This window comes from Haliaeetus leucocephalus, unplaced genomic scaffold (assembly GCF_000737465.1).
Source record: "Haliaeetus leucocephalus isolate CR32 unplaced genomic scaffold, Haliaeetus_leucocephalus-4.0 Scaffold656, whole genome shotgun sequence".
Taxonomy (NCBI): domain Eukaryota; kingdom Metazoa; phylum Chordata; class Aves; order Accipitriformes; family Accipitridae; genus Haliaeetus; species Haliaeetus leucocephalus.
Window position 1 is genome coordinate 13,392,978 of NW_010973092.1, and position 15,854 is coordinate 13,408,831.

The 15,854-nt window shown below is 39.5% G+C and overlaps 1 protein-coding gene across 1 annotated transcript in view; it reads right to left on the reverse strand.

Annotated features, from left to right (window-relative positions):
• ATP10B (ATPase, class V, type 10B) overlaps nt 1-15,854 on the reverse strand; it is a 56,838-nt gene that overhangs the window by 15,889 nt on the left and 25,095 nt on the right. Inside the window, exons 6-12 of the mRNA XM_010579116.1 lie at nt 15,091-15,222; nt 12,456-12,583; nt 11,067-11,319; nt 9,916-10,151; nt 2,411-2,590; nt 1,283-1,862; nt 645-751 (exon numbers count right to left, since the gene is read on the reverse strand). Of these exons, the coding sequence (XP_010577418.1) occupies nt 645-751; nt 1,283-1,862; nt 2,411-2,590; nt 9,916-10,151; nt 11,067-11,319; nt 12,456-12,583; nt 15,091-15,222 (1,616 nt within the window). The remainder of the gene's footprint in view (nt 1-644; nt 752-1,282; nt 1,863-2,410; nt 2,591-9,915; nt 10,152-11,066; nt 11,320-12,455; nt 12,584-15,090; nt 15,223-15,854) is intronic.

Genomic DNA, 15,854 nt, shown 5'->3' on the forward strand with positions numbered 1-15,854 from the left:
TGTACTGTGTCATCTTTAAAATGACACAAACTTTTCTAAGAGAAGACTGCAAGAACTAGTAGTAATGAGAAAAATAGACCTGCCTTCCTGTTTGTCTAAATGGCCTACAGCTGAGACTTAAAAACATGACCTATAGAAACTCCTGATCACACAGCCCTTAGCTGGGACTCTGAACTGGAACACACAGTTTCTGAAAGTTGCTCTACATTTTCTCCAGAGCTTGAATATGACCTATTTGTTGCACATAGACAACTTCTGTATTAAAGTACCGGGCTAAGATGTACTAACCCAGGCTGAGGGCAAGATTTTTGAAAGCTGAATGCAAAGCAAAACAGAAAAAGGTTGGCTCCTCTGCGGACTTTTTATTTCTTGCTTAGAATCACTGTAGAGAGGGTCAGCCAGAGTTACCATGAGAGAAAAAGAAAATGAATGTTTTTGAGGCTGACCAAAAATCCATCATCTACTCACACTGAGGAAAAAAGGAAAAAAAGACTGCAGAGCAATCAAATAGAGGGACAAGAAGATGAGCTGTATCTGGCTTGTTCTCTGAAGCAGAAAGACTTATAACCATTACACTTTTCTAATAAATCTATTGACATGTGCAGAGTAAAGCTGTAAACAGTATTAGGCTAATGCCCTCCTACCTTCTTAGCTATGCACAGAGTTCGTAGGCCATCACGGGCATAGTAATCCAGATGCTTCTGTGTTTTTTCTTTTATTCTTTTCATTCTCTTCTCTGCACTAATTTCAGCTGTGAAATACAAGGAAAAGATTCCATATTTTAAGCACAGATAACTTCAGACCTAATGGCCTAAGATTAAAAAAGAGTGGGCATTAGAGAAAACTGATTCCAGTATAATAGCAATTCCTTTAAAAGCTCAAAAATGTTGGCTGTGCATAAGCTGAAATCTTGCTAAAAATCCTTGTTTTCTTTAAGATAACATTGCTTGGGTTTGTTTGTTTGTTTGTTTGTTAATGTTATAGCACTCTTTCTGACAAGCTGAAATACAATGGTCAGGCCCTTATGACAGTATTACTGCAGAGTACACAATCCACATGGGTTAGCGCTGTCAGTGAATTTTAATAAGCCCATTCCTTATTCTAAGCACTACTCAGCTTAAATAAATACCTCAGTTCTCATCTGCAGGGATAACACTAGAGAAAGCTTATTCTTTTTTTATACTTCTAATGCTTAGACATAATATTTCATGCAGAAAAGAGTACTGGAAACGTCTTGTGCTTCTTTATAGGAGACACAACAGAAAGCTCATTGGCTAATTACCTTTGGAAGAGTCTTCCAGCAAGTCCATTATAACAGAGTCAGCTCCTTTTGTGTAGACAACAATTGCCTTGGTTAGAGGGTGTCTCACCACCACAGACATCCTTTTCCTTACTGAGTCAAATCCCAAAGTGTAGAGAATATCAAAAGTCAGGAGTGTGCCTTGTGGCAACCGTACGGTCACCTGTTCAGGAGTTCGGGACACTAAAGTAAAACTATATGCCTGGGCAGCATAGACAAGCGCTGCCTCATCTGGGCTCTCAGCCTCATAACAAAAGTCTGTTGGCAAAGAACTGTTAGTCACAGATTTAAAAACCTCATCCAAGGAAGCACTACCAATATCTGTGCTGCCCTTGCCCTGGAGCTCATCGCCTCTACTGCAGCAGTTGTCACCGTTGTCACAGCAATCCAACACAGCAAGATGCTCCTCGGTGCTCTTTGCACTGAAGCTAGCACCTAGGTCTGAACTAGACTGAGAAGAGGAAAAAGACTGACTAAGGCTTGCTAATTTTAGCCGTTGAAATATCTGATGAATCTTCTCCAGGGTGATTCCTGAAGGTTTTATTGGTGGTGGGACTGTGACCTAGGAGAAAACCTATGGTTAAAAAACAAATAAATGTGAACTAAAAGATACTTTTCAAAACCTCAATATATTTTTCTGTATGTAGATTATGCTAATTAGAAAAGCAACTTTTTTTTTTCCTATTTAACTGTGGTGGGGGAATTCAGTAGAGGAGTCATAGGTGAGTTGGCATCCAAATTTGATGGTGATTTGTATCTCTACCTCTGAAGCAGAGATGAAACCAAGCCCCCTGTAGTTCTGTCAATGGCCTGGGAGATCAGAGAGAACCCAGTATCTTCAGCATACTTCTTACAGTATATGTAATATAAAATCTATAAGAAAAAGTGCGGATACTGGGGTAGCCATAGCTATTCATCAAACATAAAAAGCCATGTTAGGAAGGGATATACACAGGCAGGGAAACAGCAGATATTACACAAAAGGTAAAAGAACTAGAAGAGAACTCCCAAACAAACTATTTTTCACCATTTCAGGTTTCACTGAACACTGCTCTGTCTTGTTAAATGGAAGCATAATCTGTTTTCCTCATATACTTAAAGTTAGATTACCCTTTGTCTTGGCTCAGTAGCTGTGGAGACCAGGACTGTATTGCAGATGGCAAGGGCAAGAAAAAAGTCCATAAAGGTTGTGGAAGTCTTCATATGCATAAAAGGAGAAAGATTTTCAGTCTGGAACGCAGCTTCTCTTACTCGCCTCAGCAGCCTACTATCCGGAGTCACATCCTTTTCCTGGAAGAAAAAGTACTTAATGAGATTTATTCCCGTTTACCTTTGTCCTCAAGGAAGAACTATCAACTTGATAACTTCTTCTTGCCCCTTATTGAATTTATACCTAGAATTATGTAAGGTAAATGCCTTTTGTACTGAACATCTAGGGAAAAAAATCTACATTTCTAAAAGCTGCATAACTAGATTATTAGAAGGAAATGCATCTTGAAACGGAAGATGATTTCAGAATTTTATTTCTTTTGAGATCTCCTAAAAATCAAGAATAATCTACACTGTATCCCCCAACTTTGAAACTGCTGACTACTGAATTAAAGGGCATTCCAGATGGAAGTGGACTTGGGATCTCCCATTTCAGTGTGGGAGCTGATTATTATTTCAACAGAGAATATATTGCGCTTATGGCTTGGTTACAACAGTATCACTTTTTGTTTCCAGAGTCATTTTGCTTTGCACCCAGAAAGAGAAGCTGTCTCAACCTGTTCTTCCTCAGATTTTACAATAAATAAATAAATAAATAAATACATACATACATACTTGATCTGTTTCTGAAATGTTACTGTAATTTTACGACCACTCTCTTTGTAATCAAACCTAAATTTGCAAACCAAACTACATAACAGTGTCACTTACCTACAATTTAATTTGATGTAAGGCTACGGGAGTATTACTTTTAATGGAAATTTCATGTTAGCAGAGTCTGGTTTGGATTTAATTCCGGGCCATATTTAACAAGAGCTTCCAAATTTAGAAGACACCTTCCTGTGAGCCAACACTTTTGCATGCTTTCTTTAAGGAACTGCTAAAGTGATTTAGCTTCTTTCTAGTTAATCTCAGCTATTACCCTCACCTCTTTCAGTCTGGCACAGTTTTCCTAAATTCCCTAAATATGCAACAGAAGCCAATCAACCACCTTCACAGCTGTGTTCTCCTGAGCTGAATATGTTGCATTGTAACTCCTACTTGCTAAAGTGAATAGCAGTTCTTAAATCATTCTAATAATTGCAAATAAATCTACTGCTCATTTTGCAGCACAGAGCTCAATTGAAATCCAAAGATGAAAGAAGGTTTTGCACTTTCTCTGCTGCAGAAGGTTCTGGTTCCTTTGGCTCAGTGTTTTCATGCTTTTTTGTTTCCTATATGGGGAAATGTTTTAAGTATAGATGGAGTCCCTTCTCTAGCAAAGTGATACATACTGAGGATAAGCCTGATTTTTTAGTTATCTTCTCAGGTCTCTCAAAAGCAATCAGAGGCTGAAAAATTAAAGCTGTCATTCTTTAGAAACCCTTTCACAATGTTGCACTGTAGCAGGCAGTTACTGCAGGTAACTGTGTCTGTTGCCAATACTGTGCTTTGTAAGCATAGCAATCCTGGATAGCTTAACTGGACAATTCTGTTGAAGAACACATACATGCAGACAAAACCGTCAAAACAGTTATGTTGGGAATTATATTAAATTCAAAATATGAAAGATTAGAAACTCACTGACTGTGTGCCCAGCTATTCGTGTAATTTCCTCATGCATTGCCACATTGAGAATGAACCTCACAAATTATTATGCGTGGATCTCAGCCTAACCTATCCATCATCATCCCACCAAATTTCTTTTGCATCTATATCCTCAATACCTGCCAAAAATGACAATGAACTAATGGATATTCCACTTAAACAGAAACTTTCTGAACTCAAAATTTTCCTCTGGAAAAACAGAAAATTGTCAGGTCAATTGTGGCAGAGAGAGGTTTTAAAAAAAAAAGAATACAAAAATCAATATTTATCAGAAAAGTTTTTCTCTTTTTCTTTTTCACATTCAGTGAAAGCAAGGCTGAGCTGAATTTCCAGCCTTATGGAACTTCAGGAGATAAAACCAAATTCAGACAAACAAGGCTGTTCATTGACCAGCCTGAACCAAGGAAACAAACGAAACAAGAAAATGAAATAAAACAGCGTTAATGATGATGGCGATCAGTTAAATTTACCACCTTTTCAATGTTAGCGATTTTGTTAGTGAAAATGCTGATGTTATAAAATGGCTAGTGCCATTCAGGTTTTAAGATTTCCTCATTAATTTGATAGCATTTCTTCTACTTGATGGCACTAAAACCTGATGACAATAGGACAACTGAAATCTTCATGAAATGTTTCTAATAGCAAGGCACCATTTATTGGAATTATTAAATCTAGAAGGAAATGTGCTGTCACGATCTCAATTCAGAAGAACACCTAAAGGTAGACAGAGTAAATATTAATTCTCTATCTTGTTCCAAAATTTGCTTATCATTTTATATTTTTTCTACTCTTTTAAAGTTTCCTTAAGTCTGCCTGTCAACCATAGCTCTGTTGTTTTATAATACATTATTTTATTTTTCCCTCTGAGAAGTTGCAGCTGCCACAAGGAAGCAAATTAATAAAGTATACTGGCATGTCTCCTTTTAAGGTACCCAAAGAAACCAGTAAGTTGACCAATGCCACCTTCTAGGTTCTAAAATGTTGGGCTGAAGGCTGTCTCTCCAGAGGGCCAGACAGGCAGGATGAAATTCAGTTTCTGTTTTCACAGGAGGTGTGACAGAGCTGGTAACTCTGTTCTTCTTCCAGTTGCATTAGACGCTTTAGATACGGACATATCCATGAGCAGTGGATATTTTCTACCTGGACTTCAGTAAGGCCTTGGACACTGTCCACTGTCAGATCTTCAGGGACAAGCTGTTGCTGTATGGGCTGGACAAGCAGGCAGTGAGGTGGACTGAAAACTGGCTGAGTGGCCGGACCCAGAGCGTGGTGGTCAGCAGCGCAAAGCCTAGGTGGAGGCCAGTGACAAGCAGTGTACCCCAGGGATCGATACTGGGTCCAGTCCTGTTTAACATGGGTGGAGTGGCTGATACACCAGAGGGTCGTGCTGCCGTCCAGAGGGACCTCGAAAGGCTGGAGAATTGGGCTGACAGGAACCTTATGAAGTTCAACAAGGAGAAGTACAAGGCCTGCCCCTGGGGAGGTACCAACATGTGCTGGGGGCCTCCCAGCTTGAAAGCAGCTTGGTCGGAAAGGACCTGGGGGGCCTCGTGGACCCTGAGCTGAACATGAGGCAGCAATGGGCCCTTGCAGCAGGGGAATGATGGTATCCTGGGCTGCATTAGACAAAGTATTGTCAGCAGGTTCAGGGGGGTGATCTGACCCCTCTACTCAGCGCTGGTGAGACCACACCTGGAGTACTGCAACCAGTTCTGGGCTACCAACTACAACAGAGACACGGACATACTGGGGAGAGTCCAGCGAAGGGCCACAAACATGACTAAGGTACCAGAGCATCTCTTTTATGAGGAAAGGTTGAGAGCCACAACTGTTTAGCTCAGAGAAGAGAAAGCTGAGGGAGGATCTTATTAACGTATATAAATACCTGAAGGGAGGTGCAAAAAGGACAGAGGCAGGCTCTTTCGGTGGTGCCCAGTGACAGAACAAGAGGCAGTGGGCACAAACTGAAACACGGGAGGTTCCATCTGAACATCGGGAAAGACTTTTTTACTGTGAGGGTGACTGAGCACTGGCACAGGTTGCCCAGAGAGGCTGTGAAGCCTCCATCCTTGGAGATATTAAAATGTAGTCTGGACACGAACCTGAGCAACTGGCTGTAGGTGAGCAGGGGAATTGGACCAGATGACCTCTGGAAGTCCCTTCCCTCCTCAACCATTCTGTCATTTTTTGATGTCTGCCTCCCTCCAGATTTCTCATAAATGTTTATGAAATGAATAAATCAGTCACTATCTTTCTCTCCCTCTGACACCCTAGGAGATTTCTGAAGTAAAGACTACACCGTTCTTCTTTCCTTTCCATTCCACATAAAACCTAAGATGTACACAGACATTGCACATTTTTATGGAATCAATATAAACACCATAGACTTGGCAGCAATTCTCGAGTGAGTTTTTGGAATAGCTTGAATTTGTGTTCAAACAGATCTGTTCAGCTCAGTCTCCTGACTGAGTGCAACTGTTAATAGGTAGATCTCTATATCTCTATTTATGTTTAGTAAGAATAGCAAGAGAAATGATTGCTGACAATAAGCTAGGACTTTGCTTTTCAATCGTCTAAGACTTGGTCAAGCTCCTTCGCACTGAACAGACTTTGCCATTGAATTTTTGGAAGCTGTAACTGGACATAGGATTCATTGTTTCTGATGAACTGCATAAATTTTATGTAAGGAGGCTCCACAAACTGCCACGGACCATGAAGACTGCGGACAAAAATATTGGAAGGAGCAAAGTGAGAGGGTAAGCCCTAGGAGTTAGCCTCTGCTTCATACCTGTGTTACTTTTACTCCAGAAAAGACAAGCAATGTTATTTAGTTATTCTTCTAGGATCTGCAGGCTCCAGTTTAATTAACTTTATCAAATGCCATGAAAAACCCATCATCCTCACCTCTATCTCAGAGACACACTGAAATGAACATGTTAATTGATAAGAGCTTCTCGGATTTCAGCAAAACATCAAAACTTGTCAAGCAGAGAACACTCTCACAAACAGGCAGGCTGAAATACATTCTGTAGCTGCAGAGCCTCCTAATTGCAGAACTGCTCAGAATACTGAGACAAAGTTCAAACGTGCTGATTTGCAGGCACAATCAATTACCACTGTACAAATGCACTTAAAATACCATATGCAACCTGCTTATCACCGATTCATGTAAGGCTGATTGAGAGTAAGTAAATTTTGTGATCACCGCATAGATAATTTTCCTTTAAAAACTGTTCACATATAAATTTGACATTTGTAAATGATTATCTTTTGTTTGGCACAGTTACTTTCCAATTAAACTCTTTACATTTTGTAGGATACTATTATGTTAACCCCTCTTGCTTTAAAATCCTTTTCTTGGCAACAGTTCTGACATGCAGGTGCTCATAGCAGATGCTGTGCTAACCCTTACCCAAAACCCACTGTGTCTTCTCAGCAGTGCAAAGTTCTTCAATTTTACTGTTACCTGAGGCTACCAGTTTTCATGAATAGTTTTCATGCAGCTGGCACGTCAGCCCTTGGAAACTCGACATTTATTAAGAAAAAAGCCATCAACATCAAATTGTACAATGCCAACTGCTGGCCTTTGGACGATATGTTGTTTATTACATAAATCAGTTTTTTTTTTTTTCTCTTGCATTTTGTTGATCTGAAGAAGCTGTGTCTCACAGTTTCATAGTGAGGATTGTGTTTGACAATCATTGACTGCTACTGAATACTTCAATGCATTTATTTTAGCAGAGCCATTCATCCAGAAGGGCTCTGCAAGCCTTAAATTAATCAAGTTAAATAGCAGTCTGTGTCTTCACTCATACATTGTTCAAAGATGGATTTTTCTTAAGAAACGTTGAGTCCTGAGATACATTCAGGCCCACAATACTATCTGTATAACTGGAGCACTTAAGATGCTCCAGATTTGTAGCAAAATACAAATGCATCAGACAAGGTGATGTAAGTTCCAAAGGTCAGGAACCATAGAGACACAGAAAATTTTATTATCCCCATTTTATTAATAGGGAATTGGCTTGGCTGGTAAAGAAAGATACTACTATGCATCATTTGAAGGATATCAACATACAGGACAGCTTCTGGGCAATATCCGAGTGTATCCATTTTTACTACATCTTCATGTTTGTCATAGAGGTTAAACGATTTATCCAGATAGAGTGACACCTATTAGCACCTGAGGCTGGTTATTTCCATGACAGCAGCTTAATCTTCCTCTACAAAGGAGATGTGTGATACTAGTTCCTCAGATATTGCTTTTACAGTGGAAAAAAAAACCCCCACACACAACATGGCAGTTTATTTATAGAAGAAAATGAAGAGGTCTGGCAGCAAAAAAAACATAACTGGGGAAATATACTGCAAGAAATTCCTTTATCACACTTAAAAAGTCATGACCCATAAGAGGTTCTCAAAAGGCATGACCCATGGGTTCTCAAGAACCCATGGAGAGGTTCTCAACATCCCATGAGGACTGGGCTGGAAAATGCTAGGATAACAACTGACAAAACTCCCATATTCCAAGAGCAGGAGGAGTACTGACTAATATCCACTACATGACAGAGGAATTGAATGAGGCAAGTAGGATCTTATAATGAACTTAAACTTACATCCTCCAAAACAACCAGTCAGTGAGTTAAAAACTTTGCCAAGAAGAACAACTGCAGAAAATAAAGTTCTGAGAATTCTGTATTTATTAGATTTTTTATTTTTTTAAATCAAGATTTGGAAGGGTTTTCCAGGCATTTAATTTTAATTGGAATTCTAATCCTGAAAGTGTTCTACCTTCTCCTAGAGTCCACAAAAGCCTTGTCTGAAATGTCTGTTAAAAAACTTTCAAGAAGAAAAGAACAGTCTGACTTTAATTATGTTGTATTAGATTTTGGGAAGTTTCAGATCTAAAATTCAGCAGTCTAAGATTTTCCTAGAATTGCAATGCAGACAACATGTACTTCCAAATCAGTACTCCAGGTGAGGCAGAGGCCACCTGGCTACTGAAGGAGGACAAGGCTCTTCAGCATCTTGCAGAGTTCAAGAGGTTATTCTGATAAGCCCTTTTAGCTTAATTTCTATTATCTTTGTGAGAAGTGCCACTATTTTTTGCCTTGAAAAATGCAATGTTTATCTTTTGACACACTACCAAACTCCCAGAACTGCTCTGGAGAGTGCAGCTTAGGCATTTTGCCTGCACGGCGCAGGGGTGGCTGAACTTTTTTTAACAGAGACAGTATGTTGCAGTGCTAGCAGCAGAAGTAGTTTGTGGCTTTCTGAGTTATGTTCAAACTCAGACTTCAAACCCATACCCTCTTCCAGACCATCATCTCCTAGGAGGATCTGTGCCTCCTGTTTCTGCAAACCCAGGCCCAGACTCACATCCCTAGCTCCTCTTGCACAATCCCAGCCCAGAATCCCCACCTCATTTTTCCTGGCATTTTAGAGTACCAGAACAGTACAAAAAGCTCATTCCGCTTTGTGCAAAATACCTCTTGCTGTTACAAACCACAGCCTCAGTCCTTGGACCCCAAATTCATGGCTCCTCCTCCTATCACGCAACCATCAAAAAAACTCAGCCGTGTGCCCCCGCTCTTGTGCTGCAGTCTTTGATATGAGGACGCAGATTCCCAAATCCTCGCTAGCTCCCCGCCGACTGCAACCTGCACATCCCAAGCGAGGACCCCGATGCTTTGTCTCCCCTTTCCCTCTCCTAGCTCCACGAGGGCTTGGAGTTCTCCCGCCTGCCTCTTGGCTTCCCATCACAAAATGCAACAGAAAGGAGAACTTAAAATGTGTTAGCTCAGTCTGCTTGTACTCACAATGGCACTGCTGAACGCCACTTGAGACTGGTTGCTGTCACGACGACTGAGTGACCTATTCCTTGTATGTCCCTGAAAATGAGCCCTGGCACTCTGGCACCTCCTTAAAGGTCTCACAGTCCTTTGCTTATAAGTGGCTGGTGTCTCAATATTCGTGGGAGGAAGAGTGAAGTGTTGAAGTTTTGCAAAGTCCTCATCATCTAAATCCAACTCTTTGTGGGTTTCCAGGCGTCTGGCTGTAAAAAGAGAAAATGAAACTTTACCTCTTCTTTTGTTTTTAGCATTGCTAAGGAGGAATTCCTTGGTTGGTTAAAAAAAACTGAAACAAATTAAACCAAAGCCAAAACATCTCAAAATCCAGCACCAGAAAAACTTCACTACCCACTTCAGTTTCTGGCAACTCCCACTCCCCAATGTTTACTATTGCAAGAAAACAAAAATGCATTTTCAAAGCAATCAGTCACTTTTATGGACTTCTGCTAATGCTTGGTCTCCTTAGGGGCATTTTGCAGTTGACTGAAACAGGAGAGTGAAATATGGTAATTCACAGATTTGCTAATGTTTTCAGTCACAGAGCACAAACATCTTTTTGGCAGCTGCTTGCCAGCTTAATAAAATCCTTTGCACTATGCAGAGAGAGAAAGTAGTGACCAAGAATGGGCCAGAGTCAAACCCCCAGATTCAGAGCACCAAATGCCAGGAGGCTGCTGATATGGACTGCAGCTAGGGTCAACTCATGAAAATGTGTAGCTGTACCTTTCGTATCACACAGAAGACTGTGGTAATTACTTTTGGACCCACTGAGTTTAATTACTAACTAATCTCAGTTTGTGAGCTTATAATAAGTTGGCTGGCATTCATTTAGAAATGAAAGAGAAAATGTTCTCTTTGCATTCTCGAGTGGGTATTGAATGCGGGGCAAAGCCTGAGATGCCTGCAGTGGGAACTGGAAAACCTTTCCCATTTGACTTCTGAGTCATTTAAAACACCTTCACTTTCATGAATCTCCGTAACAGGAGTCCCTCATAAAATGGAGATGAATCCACAAAGCTCTACATTCAGTCAGGGCTCAGTAGGTTTAAATATTAATATTTAAATTAATAAATTTATTTGCTAAGAGAGAAAAGCAAATATAAAAAAATGTCTCTCACCATTTTCCTGATGTGAAAACTCAATCCCATCAACAGTACAGCGTCGGAAAACCATTTTGTTTTCTGTTAGTGTCCCAGTTTTGTCTGAGAAGATATACTGGATTTGTCCAAGATCTTCAGTAATATTTAGGGCGCGGCACTGTATGGGCAAATCTGCCTCTTCATCATACAGGTCAATGTCATTGTGAATTAAGAAGACTTGGCCCAACTTGACTAACTCAATGGACACATAAAGAGAGATGGGGATTAAAACCTGAAAGAGAGTTTAAATTCTCAGTGAGGGGTGGGACAAGTCTTATTGCTTTCTGTCAGCAACGTCCTGGCACAGATATACTAACAATTTTCAGAGAAACAGTTCTTCCTAGAGACTTATTGTAGGACTGAATAATAATAGTTCAGGGGAGGAAAAAAAATCCTGCACATAACAGAGATGGATAAACAGGGACAATAAGCAATAAATGTAAGATAAAATTCCTAGAATATCAAATGCAAAGATGGGTCTTTCAGAGGATGCTCTTACAAAGCATGTTTTCTGGACTGCAGAGCATGCTTGCTCTTACCCTCCTGAACCTCTGACAGGATGCACTAGCACAGACTAACTCTTAATGTAAAAAAGTTTCACAAGCAATTACTTTGCACGCAACACTTCCCACCCACTAGCTTCCTTGCCCTGAAATAATAATGAATTCTCAAGATGCACAAATATTCTGTTTCCGTAATGAAGAATAATCCCCCAAGGAATCTCTGAGCAGCTCGGAAAGTTATGTTCGCATTTCATTCATATTAAAGAAACGCTGTCCATTTGAATCTCAGCAGTTACATCAAGAAATCTGAAAAGTAAATGTGATTTTTTCCCCCCATCCCATAAAATTTCTCTCCCAATTAGGCTTAATCAGACTTGTATATACAAGTATCCTACTTCTAATTTAGCTTCTTTCCTAAACCAGCTGAACCATATCTAGCTATTATTCCCCATTGGCAAAAAATGACAATTTTTGTTTCACTGTTTTCTTGAGATATTAAGTGACATCCTTATTTGGGAATTCTGGACATAGGCAGAAAAAAAAAAGCTGACATTTGGATGTAAACATCCTCTTTATTGCATATGCTAGAGATTCTGGAGTTATTTAAAGATATAATAAACGTCCTTCCTATCTATATCCTTGTGGGGTTTCAACAGCAAGAAAGAAAAATCTGCAGTTAGAAAGAAAAAAAAAAAAGAGACATTATTTCCTGCTTGGGTGATTTGAAACACTCCTAGCAATATTTTCAAATAGGATTAAGAAGGTACTGCACAGCTGTTAGTTGATATTAATTGTTCATTAGTGATTATACTCGGTTTTGAATAGCTTCTTCCTTGGAGGTAGCAGAGAGGGTTTTGTCTTTTACCTGTAACAGGATTATCATTGTCAAGAACATGTAGAAACCAGCAAGAACTGGGGACAGAAAATTGCCATTCTCATCTGGGACATCATAAGGTGGATACTCTGAGAAGTTTCCAGTCCAAATGCCATGCCCTGTAGAAATGATATACAATATTGAAATACGCTGAGCAGTAAGGAGATTGACAAAGCTTCTGAAATTTGCAGATATGGACTGCTATGATAATTAAAAAGAAAGAACATTTTCAAAGCAACAGCCCCTGAGCAATGCTGTAAATCTATTGGAGAATGCAAAGTATACGCAGAGCTCTGTAGCACATGCATATAATTGATATGCTAGTAAGAAATGAGCGGTCATGGATATTTTTATTCACCTCTCCTTCAGCAGTTGTCCCCCAGGGCTCTCAGCTCTGCAGAGATCTTTCCTCATTCTGCATCTTGCTGCTGGAGGACTCCATCTCTACCACCTATCTTTAAAAATCCTCAGTTCTGAAGACTCCCATTCCTCTTTCTAACAGAAAGAAACCTTATAACCTTTATACAGACAAACGGAAATCTTCCTTATCCTTCCTGATCATTCTTGATTTCAATCTTTGTGTAGAGATGACAAACCCCCTATAATTCAGTCTGGGCAGCTCATTTTTACATTCCCTTCAATTAAGTCATACCCCAAAACTGCTTCTTCCCTTGTGTCTTAAATATCAGTAGATATCATTGCACTACTACAACAAAGCTTCCATTTCAGGACTTAACCACATCCCATCACGATTACTGTGCCACCTTTCATACTGCCCTTACTGAAATAAACTTTGCTCAAGGATGCTACTAAATTTACAGCATCAGAAACTTCACACAGAGCTAGGACAAACAACTCAGTTTCCCTCATTACATCATTGCTCCAGATGCCAAAACCCTCTATTAGTCCACTTTGCATATCCAGCTCTGATAAAGCTTCTATTAGCACTGGTTAAGCAAGCAGTTGTTTTGCAGCACCTGCCTGCTAAAATGCTGCCAAAGGAATTAAAATTATTTCAGCAATACTTTCTGGCTGCTAGACACCACAATCACATCTGAGCAAGGACAACTATGTTCTACAAGCCACTTCTTACCCCAGTTTTTCACTGTGTGCAAGAAAAATCCTGATAACCAATCCACCAGTGATATTTCTTCCTAGAACCCTACATTCAGACAAGGTTGCAAAGCAAGAACTCATGGTAGAGCTACGGGACATTTTGAATGGATGAAAGCTAATAGACTTGTTACTGTTTTACATGTTTCACTTGGACTATGAACATTTTATATTTTATTTTTTTTTTTTAAACCTGAGCAGATAAATTGTTTTTTAAATGCTGACTTTTTAATCTGAGACCACTTTAAACCTTAAATTAAAGGACTTTGTCACTCAAGGGCCCCTACACACCAGACAAAGACATGTCTCTCAATCTACATGATGGCAGCCAGGGAACAAAGAGAAAGTCTCTCTCTTTCCCTCACACAGAACTCAGTTGTCAAACTGAAATCCCATTTCTGTGCCAAAAAAGCCCACTACAACATGAAACAGCAAATTTAAAAAAGTGATTAAGTCAGTACAATTGGTCATCTTTTTTGGATGGCCTTTACTTCTAATTGTATTACACTGATGACTGGCTGGTGTGTCACATCATATGCCTCCAGGGCAGGTTCAGGAAAACTTGACAGGGCCACATGATTTAACTCTGTTGCTGCAAAACTAAATCAGAGCAGTAGCACTAAGAAAGTTATCACCGAAATGGAAGTGATAAAAAAGAAAAGGGGCTTTGAACACAAAAACGCTGATGGGAGCCTCTCTTATCTCTTTACAGCAGTGATCCATTCAAAAATCAGTGGGCTTAAAATTTGGCCCTTTCCTCAGGATTATGAGATTTTATTAATCCTGACCTGCCTGGGACAGATTGCAATCAGATCTGGAAGGCAAGCAGGTGCTTACATGCAGTGAAGTTGATGTTTTTGAGATTAGCAATCTAGAAAACTCTAGTCAGGTAACCCTAGTTACTATATTCAAGTGTGCTCTCTTGCAAGGACCCCAGAAAAATGCAGGCTATTCCTACCTAAACAATTAATCCATGTCACAGCCTGCTGTAAAGGGGCTTTTGAGAAGGAAGGTAGCTGTGGAGACTGTAAACTGGATGAATTAGTCATGTGCAGCTCATAGATTGTAAATTGGGTAGCTCTGGCTAACATCACTCCTGAACATAACAGAGGAAGATGTTACCGAAATGAAGGTAAAGCTACAAGTAAAACAAAAGTTTTACTGTTGTTGTTATACCAAGGAACAAATGTCTACTCAGGAACAGGGTCCCAGTTGGCAAGTACCGATTTCTATAATGCATTAATCCAATGGCTTTCACTTTCTTGCTTTACACATATTTTATCACAGTGGAGATGGGTCTTATCTGAAATATTTATAGCCATGGATGAGTTTTCTTCCATCTGAATTGCTCAGATTTGCCATTTTAACTTGTCTATTGAAAGACCAAGGAGCCTAAAGACCCCAAGACCATTCAGCTCTAGATCGGATCTCACTCATGTCTATAAGATCAATTTTAACCACCATTTAGAAAAAAACAATGAAACAGAAGAAGATTTTTGTCAGTGCTTCGTACCTACAGCTCCAACAAGACACATCACCAACAGAAGTCCCACACATAAGAAAATATCTGTATTCATCCGTCGCTCTATCTTGCTGCGCTTGTAACGAGGACCGTTGTTATTTAGCATGGCCTTGGTTTCATGACCTTCAACACACAAATGAATATCATCATATTTATGTAATATTTTGTAGTTTGCTTTTTTAAAAAAAGTATTTCTCTCACAAAAGGAGAGCAGGATGCTCATGACTGATGTTAATTTGACTCTAGTTTCATTCAGTAATTTTAATGCCTATCTTCTCATTTGACTGAATAGTAGAATATATCAGAGACTAAATCTAGAGGTTTGCAAAGACCTCCATCACATTACAGATTTGAGCTGTCATATACATTTTACTTTCCCAAAGGCAGCAGATTCAGTAGGATCACAAGGCTTATATAAATATTCCAAAGCAAAATCTCCTTGAGAATAAAAGTAAAAAGAACAATAATATTATATTTTTATGTTTCACAAACAACTTGATTAGGTGCTATACAGATTCCTGAAACCTACATTTGAATATTTTTCAGCAGCTATTTAAAAGCCACTAGACACATTTCATGTATTAACTTAAATAAAATCCAACATGTCAGATCCAGCAGTGAAAGACACTAATGTTAGTTAGTTTTTCGCTATGTGGTTGTAAAGTGCTAACAAAACAGTAGGACAAGAAATAACCCCCCCCTGATCCTTAAAACTTACTGAATTGGAATTGAGCTGGTATATTTGTAATGGAAAA